Source organism: Argiope bruennichi, chromosome 7 (genome assembly GCF_947563725.1).
Source record: "Argiope bruennichi chromosome 7, qqArgBrue1.1, whole genome shotgun sequence".
NCBI classification, from domain to species: Eukaryota; Metazoa; Arthropoda; class Arachnida; order Araneae; family Araneidae; genus Argiope; species Argiope bruennichi.
In genome coordinates, this window is record NC_079157.1 from 80389866 (window position 1) to 80403486 (window position 13621).

Consider the following 13621-nt stretch of genomic DNA (forward strand, 5'->3'; position numbering starts at 1 on the left):
TTATTTTTCTTTTTAGGCAAAGAAAAAATTCGTATTCTGAAGACTTTACACCGGCTCCTAGAGTTGATAATGCAGAAATGGTAAATTAATCAAAATTAATTAATTAATTATATATCTTTCAACATATTGAAATAACTCCCTATTTAATATACGCATGCTTTGGGAAAAAGTTTTGAACTTCGAAACAGCGCATAGTCACTATGTAAGGGGAAAAAATTGAATTAAAAGATAAAAAATTCTGAATTTTGATAGTAAAAATTTCAAAATCAAAAAACGTAATTTATACATGTGCAAGATTATTATGACTATATCAGTAATTTTAAATAATGGCAAATTAAGAATATTGGTTAGAATATTATTTCATTTCATTTGAATGCCCCTGATGCAATACAATTTGCTTGGCAAAAGCAAAATATTTTTAAAAACAGTAGACAGCATATTGGATATTCTTGGAAAGATCATAGTTTATTTCACAGTTTTCTTTTCCTGATATTTCCAAGAATATGTCGATTTTTTCTTATTTTTAAATTATCATTTTCTCTTAGAAAAACTCTCTTCTGCTGACAACATTCAAGTATTTGATGATTTCATATATTTATCACTAAAGTATTTTTCTCTTTATAAGAAATTTATAACAACTCATATAGCTTTAATTATGAGTAAATTTTCGGAACATGTTTTTTCTTTCGCCGAACAAAATTCCATTCTTTTACATGATGTATTCAAATATCACACCTTCTTAGACAGTTGTTATTATTTTTTTAGTATTATGATGCCTCAATCTTAATTATAGTCACTCTGTACATAGCAAATGAACTAAGACTCACTAACAGAGCTCAAATAAGGAAAAAAGGAAATTACTGTATTTCTACAATGCCTTCAAAATTATTATTGCATCATTTTAAACAATGGTATCAAATTGAGAAATAATTTCAGCAATAATATGCCCTCTAAATTTTTTTTGTTTATATATAGTGTGAATATTCTAATAAAAAATGGATAGTGCATAATAATATAAAATTATTATTGCATATAGAATTCTGTAATGTAAAAATTTCACTCTATCTGTCGCGACATCTGTCGCTTAAACTAATGGACGATACGAATTCAAATGTATTTCAAAGTCGAAATGAAAAATACATGAGGAGAGAACCCCCCCCCCCCCTCTAAAAAAAAGTAGTGTAAACAATGAGGATGGAAAGTGCTGATGATAAAATAAATATTTAATGTTGTAAGAATCGAAATCGATTTAGTAATTACAATGAACTTACTAAATGTGGATTATGCGGAATTTCATTTATATCGGAGTGATAAAAACTTAACATACAGGAATAAATGTCATACTGAATGCAATTCGCTAAATGCAATCTTTTACTGTTCACAATTAGGACCCTCTGTGCACATAAACAAGTTCAAAGCGCTTAAGTTTGTGGGCAATAATTTGCATTCAAGTCTTATGGTCCTTTCATGTTTTTTTTCGAACATACAATGCAATTAATGTACAATAAATTTCTTGTATATTAATTGTCTCTTCAATACTACTTCTTATTATTGCAATGTAAAATTTTACTGATGAATCTCTTTTTAACATTGCTAAAAGTGTTTTCCTTGCAATAATTACATTTCTTATTCAAAGCATTTCTTTCTTGGGAAAAGGACTCTTTTGCTGGTGCTATTTGTTTCTTCTAACGCTTTGTGCATCTTTTGAATGTTGAAAAGAGAAATGCATATATTATTCTATGCATGTAACTAATTATGGAGATGCAAAAAATTCAAACCGGATATAATTATGATTATTCAAAAAAAAATTTTTTTTTTAACTTTTTTAGTTTGTATTGGAACTAATGCATAAATTCTATTCAATCCAGTCTCTTTGTTAAATTTGGTTCCAAGAAGCCTTCGAATTGACAACATTATAGTTTTTTTGTTCCCAAAAAATTCAACATCTTTTGTGATTCCCAAAAAAATCGAATACCTGTCATTATAAATTTTACTCAGCCATATCAAAACAAAAATTTCGGGATAACCTCAAGTAATTCTCCGCGCAGCCTTAACATTCAAAGTAATCTGAATGATCGAGTCGTTAAGTAAATTTTAAAAAAACTAAGTTGAACGCATTGTGGCGCCCAATAAAGCATGGTTTGTGCGTCCAGTTCTCACATAGAACTACGACCCCGTCATCGGAGTAGAGGTAACAGCTTCATACATTATTGTTGGAACAAGTAAAGCGTTAGTTCAAGGTAGAATTTTGGTTATTATTTATTCAAGTTAATGAAAAAAATTGTCACATGATAGAAATTAGCTTTTTTTCAATTTTTTAATTCATTATCATTAGATTATTTTATTTAATTCATTGTCATTAGATATTCATATGCCACAAGCCCTAAGCGATTATATATAAAATATACAAAAATATGACAGTTAATTTTATAGTAATGGTGGATTATATTAGACATTTTTGCGAATTATTCATTTAAAGTTATAAAAAATTTTATGCATATGCATCTATAATACTATTATACATGTGAATGTGTTGGATGGATGGATGTTTGTTAGTCAATCACGTCAGAACGGCTGAAAGGAATTGGATGAAATTTAGCTGAGAGATAGATTATAGTCTGGAATAGGACAAAGGTGACTATTTATTCCATTTAATTGAGTGATTAATTGTTTATTAATTAAAATCTATCTTTTCCGCCAAAAATCGCCAAATGAGTAGAGCTTCGGGGGGTGGGAAGGGTCCCACGCCAATGAGATTGGATTTAACATGATTTTGACAATTATTTCAAACGATTCTGTTTATTTTCTTAGTGTTTGATGCACTTAAAATTAAACATTGTTAATTAATCGATCTTTTGGATTCATTCTGAAGTACTTTTGAATTAAAATAAAACAGAATAAAGGAAATTAAAAATTTATAATCTATATTGCGTTACTCCAATTGGCAGAGAAAATTCATACATTTGTATTGCCTCAATTGGCGTTGAAAATTCACGCATGCGCAGGAGTAACAAAAGATAAAGCCATTGATGCTATAAATTCCAATCTATTTCCACGCGTACGAAGTAGCGGGTAAAAGCTAGTTAAAATATAAATAAGTCAAATTTCTTTTTAAAAAAACTTTCTCAAACGAAATATAATATTTTTTAATTAAAAGTTTAAATTAATTTTTAAAAAATTTTAAGTTAAAATAAGTGTGCAAAAATACTGAGCAGTTTCTGATCATTTGTTACGTAACTTACTCCACATAGTTAATTAGAAATGTTCTTGATTATTGTAGCTAGTGTCATTTTGAATTTAACATCATTTTGTGAAGAATATCCATTAAAACATTTTGATAAAAACTTCGAAATAAGTCTTGAAATAAATTATTCCTATTATAGTAACAGTGGAATACGGTTTTTCTAATTATCGTCATCTTTATTTCCAGGTTGAGAGGAGGCCGATGCGGGGAGTAACTAACAGAGCCTACCAGTAAAACCATCGACACAGCGTGGAAGATGTAAATTTATGTACAATAAAACTGTTGCTTAGGGTGACTATGCCAGCTATTAAAGTTTCTAAGAATTTTATTTTATGAACAGTGAATGTCATCATAAATTTTCAAGACATCAGTTTTTTATTTTATGTCCATCTTTTTAGAAACAAACATTTGGACAATAAATCGCTCTCAGAGATAGGGAACACCTTCAAATAATATATTTCATCACGCTTCATATTAATAATTTTGGAATTTTGCAACAGAGATTATTAGAAATTGTATTTTTTTATTAAGACTATTTAACATTCTAAATATTTGGATAGTTGAAAGTTTGAAGATTGATATTTTACGTGAAAAAAAAACCCATAAGAAAAGTGGTTCATTGCGCTGAACGAGAAATTTGTGAAACTATATAATTTATGTGTACATACACTTTTTGAATTGCTTTGTTTTTAAAACTTTTTTTTTCATTAAAAGCAGATATTACTTTCTATAAAAAAAGTTATGTAACAGAACTGAAAAAATAAAAATTTGTGTACATATATTTTTGCTTTCATTTTCTAAAGTTTGTCTTATCCACATCATATCAGCAGTATATTTATTAGTAATAAAGGTATGTGTGTATTTGTGTGCATGCATGCATGTGTGTGTGCTTACAAATTATTATTTTGATTTGATTTTTACTTGATAAAAATTACTTTTTTTTATTTAATCCTTCTTTGGGATTCTTTATTATTAAATTTACTCTCAGACAAGCTTTTAATCAAAACTCAGTTATTTTTTAACTCTGCCAATGAGCATTGTTTTTTAATCTTTTAAAAGAAAAAGTTAATATTATCGTTGTGACCAAAATATACCATGAAATTTTTTTCTTCATCCTACACACAGCTGCACATGTAAAATATTCTCTCTATTTTTAACCTTTAAACTCTTAGGATCGGAAAATTGGTCGGTTCTGCTACCATAATGCTTCAATGGTCATTTCTACTTCCGTTGAAATTTCCTTCTTGGTGGAAAATCATTTGAGGCCACTCTTTATTTTTAACTTACTTCAGTTAAATATTGTTTGGAATTCTTTCTCTTCATTAAAATTTTAACTGTGTAACTTTGGACATCTGCATCTTGAGAGAATAGATTTTTATTAATTGATAAGCCGTGTTTGGTTAAAGGCAGCTGTGATAAGTAAACTGTGATTGGTTAAAGACAGTTGTGATAAGTAAGCTGTGATTGGTTTCTTTTTCTGGTAATCTCCCGACCTCCTGTTCCAATCAGTTTTTCATTATTTTTATTTGATTTGTGAGTGTCGACCTCAGCTTCGCCAAGTTGGCGAGATTTAAATTTTCGTAACCACTTGAGCGAGTTTTGGGAGCACATTATTCCTTTATCCAGAGTTGTTTTTTGCTAAATCATATCGGACGTTAAAGATGCAATTACAAAAAAAAAAAAAAAAAAAAAAAGGATAAAAAGATGATTTGGAGGTTACTATGGACCGACTTTATCTGATGCTTGGATTGATTGAAGTGAACTTTTTTTGTCGAAGTAAAGATAATGAAAGGATTGGCTTACGGAAATGCTTGTTACTAAACATATTAACTCTGATTTTCTGCACAAAACTCTGGCAGTACTGTATGATATTGCCTAAATCACCATTAATTATGCTCCGAGTTTTCCTAGTATTGCCTTTCTGCTAGTATGATCCTTTACCTATTACCTGTGACCTGCACTGCTATGCATCTGTGACGTAAATCACTAGTCGTTCCCATCCTATGAACTCTGTTCAACGCGCCATGACGCTTTTAACCCCTGAAGTCTCGAATCCTCTTGTCCTGCTGAATCCTTACCTGACACCACTTCAGTTTCTTCTTGACACCTGCTCTCCTTATTAGGTTACATCCAAAGAAATTAGATAAGTTTTTGATTTTGTTTTCCAAGAGCAATTTTATTTAGGTTTGCTAAAAATTTTATCTGCTGTAATATAATATAGATGTCTATTTGCTGCTAGAACTCAGAACTATGGTTACTTACAGTACTTCAGGTAATTCTATTGTGCATCATATATTACGTGTATTTTGAATGAACTGTTAATATTAATTGATATTGAACTAATTAATTTGATCTGTAAAATTAAAGTATTTAAAGTTTAAACTATATATTGAAATCTTATATTATGTCAAGTACTGTAAATTTTATGTATTGTAATTTGAATGGAATATTCTTTTTGGTTTACTTTTTGTTACTAATGTTTTCTAAAAATGAGAGATTCTAGAATTAAATTTAATTAAAATTTAAACTAAGATATTTTTATGTATTGGAAGAAAGAGTTAATATTAAAATTCCAATAGAGCTAATCGCTATTCTTTTGTTAGAGAAAACTTTTTTACATTTTTAACCCTTTGCGCTGGGAAAGATAATTCGATGCATTATTATTCTCTTAATACATGGACCTTTTTATTACACCAAAAAATAATACATTTTAAGTTGAGTTTCCCTGAAAAATGAGTCTACATCTTTTTAACTTTCTTTAGGTATTTTTTACAATTAAAATTTAAAAAATAAATAAATAAAATGTCAAAATGATGCACCGTCTTGAATGGTGACCGAGAGAAGAAATTCGAATGCAAAGAGTTAGATTATTTCTTTTGGAATGTTACTCGTTATGCATTTAAATTAAGTCGACCCTAAAGGTATATTTACATTTTTGTTCATATTGCATTTAGTGTTACTGAGTTTTTGAGCGTGTATATATGTTATGTTGAGTGAGTCATGAACTAAAATTTTATCAACACAACGTGTGTGTGGAGGGAGGACTCTTTACAGATTATTTAACATAGTTTCCTAATTTGACTCGTATATATTTTGGAGAATGGAATGTACACTACAAAGCAATTTTTTGATGCTGTAATTAGAAAGTTAATTATGAAGTATTGATGCTTTAAATACCATAATTTCTAAAAATACTAAAGCACAAAAATAATTTTTACAAACTTTTAAAATTCAAAAAATGTACTAATATAAATACGTTTATTTTTACAATGAAATTCAGAACAATTTCATTGTCTCATCGAAAACTTTATTATTTGATTTTCTTCCATTAACTTAAAACTAAATATAGGAGACTTTTTTTATTATCTGCTCAGTTTACATTAAAAAATAAAGGAATGAAATTACTTTATTCAAAGACAACCTGCTTTTAAATGAAAATTATCCGGAGTCTTAGATTATCTTTTAATAGTATTGCGATATTATTGAATGTGTCTTCATCAAGAAGATTGATTTGCGTATTAAAATGAATAGGTGTGAGGCAATTATAAAAAACAGTTATATCATATATAGTTATTTTAACTCAAAAAATAGCTGAGAGAATAGTAAAAAATAAGTTATGCAAGACACTTAATTGAAATTAAATATAATTCTTATACCCGGCGACCCAGTTTATCGTCACAAGCGGCTACTTAATAATATAAAGTGAAGAGGTTGAATCTTAAAAATTAAATATAGAAACATCTTCATACTTACTCGATTACAAAAATAACTTAAATAATGCACATGTATTTACTAAACCTTATAATTCGTAGAAACGTATTTATTTATTTTTATTTTTGAATTTGTTAGAAAAGTAATACACTGACATACAAAAGCTTGATAGGTATTCTTAAACTTATTTACATTTATATTTACTATTTCATCTTAGCACTGTTATTACATCTTCAATTAAGTCTAAAATTTTAGCTATATCGTAGTCAGGAACTGAAACTGATATTCGTGTAATTTGAAATTAGCCATTTTAACAAGAATTATTCGTGATAAAATTATCTTTGTATATAGTATATTTGTATGACCTTAATTCAAAAAAAGATGATTATTGGAGTACAGCGATTGACTCTGAAATCTGAAAAGTCAGTAGCAGTAGTGAGTTTTTCACACAAGGAATTAGAGGCGTTCACCCCACGCCTCGAGATCCTAAGGAGACATAAAAATTTATTCTACATACATCGCATGGCTGACTGAACTGAGAGTTTGACGTTGGATACAGGAATAGGTCTCAAAATATTTTGCACGTAGGTTCTAGTACTGTCGCATTTCGCCACAGTTTACTGCTTCAAGAAAGCCTTATTAACGAACATTTTTATCAGAATAACAATTTAATTGTACTTTATACTGTATGCCTTCAAGAATTATTCGCAGAAGTGCCGCATAAATCTCTTAACTAAATTTGCCTCATTTTAGCGTCATTGAGAAAGTATTTTTTCGGAAAGTGCTGCTATGCTGCAAGTTGTACTTCTTTTTTACTTTTACAGCAGACATGGAAGTATTCTTTGACGAAGCAGAAGAAAATATGCATCTTTTCTTGAACGCAGGGCTTTAATGTTGCATTTCTTCGGAAATTGTTAAAGCAAGTTGCTTTGTATCCATAAAATAATCATAGGACTTTAATACCCACGCATTTAGAGATAAGGAAATTAAATTTTTAAAATGTTACCTCATCAAAGGAGTGCTTTTCTAAATTTGCATCGGTAGCCTCACAAATAAGAATTCCAATTTAAAAATTTAATCAAGAAACGCTGCAATGCTTACCTCCCAAATTCCCATTTGATCAATAAAATATTTAATACAAAGAAGTGAAATACACATAAAATTTTCTGACTGCTACAAGCAGTTCCACATTCCGAGACGTCCATCATTAGCTACTCAGTTTAATGAGATTTTCTAAATCAACACGCAATGCCAGATGACACACAAAAAGTTTGTTGACTGTACAGTGAAAAGTAGAAGTTAATTTTTACTATGCTTATTCATCTACTGTCACTAGTGAACCCTTCCTGGAATTCCATACTGGAAGAATCCACGTTGTAGAGAGCATTTTCGTAACTGACGCTGTGCTGCCTGAAAGGATTTCTGAAACGGCTCCTGCCGAGAGGAGGACGGAAGAAAAGGACACCCAGGACAATAAGCACTAAAAGAACCAGCAAGGCACAGACCACAATCCCTGCTAGAGCTCCCGTGGTTAGGCCTCCAGATGAATCTGAAAGAATTTGACAGCTCGATTTAATTTTATTTTGACATTTCTTTATCATAAAAGGCGAAATTAGCATAAATTTCAAAGAGAATCGGCTAAATGTATAACAGTTTCAATTATAAACAGACTTTCGAATGGACATGCAAATTAATAACTGGATATGCAAATTAATATTAACGTGTGTGTGTGTGTGTGTGTGTGTGTGTGTGTGTGTGTGTGTGTGTGTGTGTGTGTGTGTGTGTGTGTGTGTGTGTGTGTGTGTGTGTGTGTGTGTGTGTGTGTGTGTGTGTATTTTAAATATTTTCGAGATATTTATTTTATGCTACACAATTAATATTTTGTACAAATTGGTTATGTTAGCAGAACTTATATTCATTGTTATATTGAGGGATAACATCGTGTTTTAAGATTTATAACAAAAATATCAACTAAATTCCATATCAATTGGCATTTAATTACCATTCTGAAAATATTGATCAAATATTAATTTTCATAGGATTTCACTTAATTTCCTTTATTTAGTAACATGCCATAAAATTTGAGGTTTTTAACCAGTAACTTTCCAAATTTGGCATTACACCTAACAATATCTATAGGTTTGTTTCTGTGCATTTAGCTTTTAAAATTATTTCGAAAGCAAGCGTATAAAAAGTTAGATCGCTTTCAATTTCCATTAAATTCATATTTTCAGGCTGCACAAATAACCAAGTACAGTTTTAAATTATTATGTGTGTCTTAAAGTACAGTTTTAAATTATTATATGTTTCTTAAAGTACAGTTTTAAATTATTATGTGTATCTTATCAATATTTTAACCCTTTAAAGGGCTATTTTTTTTCTAGTCATATTATGGTAAAATATTTTTAGGCTTGAAATTAGAATAAGAAAAGGGATTCATTTAACTTATTAGATAAATTTAATTTGATTAATTAATTCGATTAATTAATAATTAAATAACAAATCAAGACACATCATTTTGTGTAAGATAAAGAACTGGGGCATCTAAGTTTCTGTCTTTGTAAAAAAATTTGTCAGAACTGATGTCAATCTACATAAATTCATACAAAGATTGATAAATTTGGTGGAAAGCATACTTCCCACGGCCCTAGAAAGGGTTAATAGCCAGAAAAGCAGTATTTCCGGAACATTAGCTGTAAGATTTAAAATAGAATAAGTATAACATTTTCTTATTTTTCTTATCTTTATATAAATATCCTTATATTTCCTTTAATTATATAAGTAAATCCTTTTCTTTATAATTTCTTAATTTTCCTTACAAAATTCAGAATAGACAGGAACATTTTTCTAAATCATTTGCAGACGGCTTCTTAATATCCAAAATGGGTGGCAGAAACTTAATGGTTTCTTGCCTTAAAAATATTGTGACGAATTTATGACATTGTTTCCTCGCACAGTTAGTCTCATAGCAAGGAAAAGTTTTAAATATATTTTTATGAATGCTGATTGGATGCCATTTCATTGATCCCACCAAATAGCCTAGCGGCAAATTTGTGACAAAAAAAAATTAATATAAAATACAAGCATTTTGCTCACAGCCTAGCCTAGTGGCAAATTTGGCAACAAAAAAAGTTAATGTAAAATACAAGCATTTTGCTTACAGCCCAGCCTAGTGGCAAATTTGTTGACAGGAAAAAAAAGTTAATATAAAATACAAGCATTTTGCTGATATCTCTATTAGGGTTCCAGGTCTCTAGTTTCTTTTTAAATATTCCATATCCTATCTCGGTGATTATGAAAATACGAGAGATAAGTAAGAAGATCCAGCCAAAATAAAATTCTCTATTTAGAGTATTAAAGGCATGACTTGTCGTTGTCTTCAGAGCTCTTTGTGCTTTTGCGTTTATTTATTAGCGATTTACTGTCTACTAGTGCGTCGTTAATTTCCACAAGAACTATCTTTATGGCTGTATTTTGCTACATCAATTTTCATATTTCTTGTTGAATAAAGCATCGTTAGTTGTTACTGAATTTCGTGGATTTCTCATCGTAAACTCACCAAATTTTTCGTTATAATTTGTAATTTACTTTAATGCTGTTAATAGGAGGGAAAGTAGCATTTCCCCCAGAAATGTTGAGAAAAATAATGCGTATGAATAGTTCTTATCAGTAATGATTTTTCCTAATATCTATTTTCATCTCTATTTATCATATAAAAAAGAGCTGGTTAATCTCCGAGTAATGCATTTCTTTAAACTCGTGTGTGTCTACAAACACAGCAACGTATCTTTAACAGGAAAATTATTTCGAACTGTAAACATACAGAATTCGTTAAAACATTTTATATAGGATTAAAAAAGTTACTCACCATCAGAATATTTTGCACTTTCAGGAACTGCATCAACTTCTTTAACTACAGAAAATTTTTAAAAATTCAATAAGCAGTGCAATTTAAACAAAATATATGTTCATCAAGCTAAAATTAAAATTGTTGATTTATTGCCTGTTATGAAATTACTTCAAAAGGCCTGCGCCATATTTTATTACAAGTTTTTTAAAAAGTTGCAATTTGCATATTCTAGAATTTTTATCTAAGTTGATTAAAAATATTTAAATATTATAATAAAGTTTCATAATAATTAATAATAAATTTTAAATACCACATAAAAAAAGAGATCTCTTAGTCTTTATATAATAAGTACAGTACAGTATATGCAATTAAAAATATAATTAATATGATTAGAAATAGTCAAAATTCCCACCCAAAATAATTGTGAATCATTGTTTTATTATGATTTGCATTTTGAATCGGAATTACATAAGTGGGATCGACAAAGAATCATGATATATTTTGCATATAAATATTTGCGAATTTAGATTAATTAGAAAAAAAAAGAATTAAAGAAATATTATTTGGAAAATAAGTACCTATATAATTTTCATACAATTCGATACAAATAATGCTACAAATCAAAATAAAAGTTTTAGCTAATGATTCAAAAGCTTTGTAATTAACTTAAAGATTTTTCATATAAAGATACTTTATTTTCGCCTTGCAATTAGAATACATTCCGCCTTAATCTCTACTATATACGAAATGTGTAAATCTTTGCTCTATGAGTTCATAAGTCCAATAACAACATGATTTTGAATTACCAAATGCAGTTATATAACACTATAGATATTCTTTTCAATTACATGAGCGACTTAATCAATTTCTGGTTTTGAATCCAGTTTTTTTTTTAAGAAATAGAAAAAAAAATTCGGTCATTTGATTCATTTCTTAATTTTACAGTCGTATTTGCTTTAAATTGAAAAATATGTAAATATGTATGAACACGGAATTGCCGAAAATTTAATTCGCGAAATTTCTATTAATGCTAGTCGAAGTATTGCTGAAAATTCATCATATGAGGGAAAATTAGAAATACGGAATATTAAATTAAATCCTGTTTATTAAAATAAGTTATATGCGCATGGAGCAATATTTTTTAAGTAAAGGATTTTTTTTTCTAAAAAGATTCTGCACATTATCAAGCAGAAGAAAATAACAGATATAAAATATTTAAATTGCCTCACTGAAATTGATATACACACAATCGCCAATAACTAAATTTAAAATACATTTTTTTTGAAAAAATAATTTTGAAAATCAGGTTTTGAATAATTTAAACATTAATTTTTAATTCAGAAATTTTTAAAATGGGAAAATATGGGGTAACGGAAAGGAATTTTGTAGTTACGGAAACGTTAAAAGATAATTATTAGTAAATATTATAAAATAAGATACTTAGATACTTTCTTTGTAAAATATGCTTATTTGTAGTATTTTAAGTTTTATTTCATTGTCAAAATTGCATTGCAAATTATCGTCGATTTTCTGTCCGAGTTGTTGCCAATCAATAATTCAAGTAACAGAAGATTCGCTGATCCTTATATAATCTAATAAGAGATTAGAAATCATACAAAACTGCAAGTAGAAAACAAAAATGAATAAATGTGCTAAATGCCTCTTCATTTGCATAAAGGAATGTCACGAAAAAAATGTAATTTTTTTCAGATAATACATTTGGTCTAAAAAAATTAATGACGGAAATTTAAATTTTGGAACATCGAAAGATACTACTTACTTTTCTTAGTGGAACAAAGCAGATGCATTTTTCCCAAGCAGGGTACAACTCTCCACTTAAGAGTGTCGGCCATCATCGCGACGCAGTTGTCATCGGCGTCGCTACCCTCTGGTTGGTTTTCTTCCCAGTTCACGAAATCCACGGGGGTTTGATCGGTCCATGAAAAACCTCCTGCAAATAAAATCGCATTATACAATATTCTCAGTAATATCATGAGCTGTTATGCCGCTGATGGTAATTTGCCAAAGAAGGTTTCCAATAAATGTTATCAATTAAACCAGTTCTAGAAAAATGAATATAAAAGTTGTATTTTCAAGATCAGGTAATTAAGGCATACTCCAAGTTGAAATACAATCATCATATCTGTTTTAATGACCCTGTGAATATTGCAACAAATACTTCAGTAACTATATTCTATACTGATTATTTAGAAAAGTCTATATTACTTGGTTTCTACTCAATAAATAATCTTGAAGAACAATGTAATAAAATGATATATGATGAATACCGAAAACATAATATCTCCAGAGAGGATATCGTTTCCAGTGTTTTAATATCACCAAAATTAAACCTAACCACTTATTAAAATGAGAGGAGAAAATCTCGCCTTCGAAGATCATCTCCTAATAATTATGTAATGAAATTTACAAAATTCCGTTTCCACTTGCTACTCACCTTACGATTCAACCCAGAATTTTTCGATAAAGAAATTCTCAGTCTTATTCTTCCAACTAACGAATCTTGATATGGCGAGCATAGATTACTGTGAGATTTAGTTTATTTATAATAACGCCCCTTTAGGAGAGACGTAAATTAAACTTTTATGTATTTATAAGTTAATGGCCACTATATATTATAAACGTGCATTAGTTAATAACACACATTATAAGTGTATATAAGTTAATGAATAAAATATAATTGAAATTTAGTCAGATGACGCGATCGATAAATGAGCAGCACTCACTTCTCCTTCATTTCAATTCCCTCTTTGCATTTTTTTAACCCTTTGGCCGTTCTCTCCTGACCACGAAAATTT

General features: G+C 29.0%; 2 protein-coding genes across 2 annotated transcripts in view; one reads left to right on the forward strand and one right to left on the reverse strand.

Annotated features, from left to right (window-relative positions):
* Positions 1–4023, forward strand: part of LOC129974994 (fibrillin-2-like) — a 124278-nt gene extending 120255 nt beyond the window's left edge. Inside the window, exons 40-41 of the mRNA XM_056087843.1 lie at positions 17–80; positions 3431–4023. Of these exons, the coding sequence (XP_055943818.1) occupies positions 17–80; positions 3431–3478 (112 nt within the window). The 3' untranslated portion in view covers positions 3479–4023. The remainder of the gene's footprint in view (positions 1–16; positions 81–3430) is intronic.
* A 4041-nt stretch (positions 4024–8064) lies between these two features.
* Positions 8065–13621, reverse strand: part of LOC129975665 (macrophage mannose receptor 1-like) — a 46337-nt gene continuing 40780 nt past the window's right edge. Inside the window, exons 22-24 of the mRNA XM_056088777.1 lie at positions 12586–12756; positions 10824–10868; positions 8065–8504 (exon numbers count right to left, since the gene is read on the reverse strand). Coding sequence (XP_055944752.1) covers positions 8275–8504; positions 10824–10868; positions 12586–12756 — 446 coding nt within the window. The 3' untranslated portion in view covers positions 8065–8274. The remainder of the gene's footprint in view (positions 8505–10823; positions 10869–12585; positions 12757–13621) is intronic.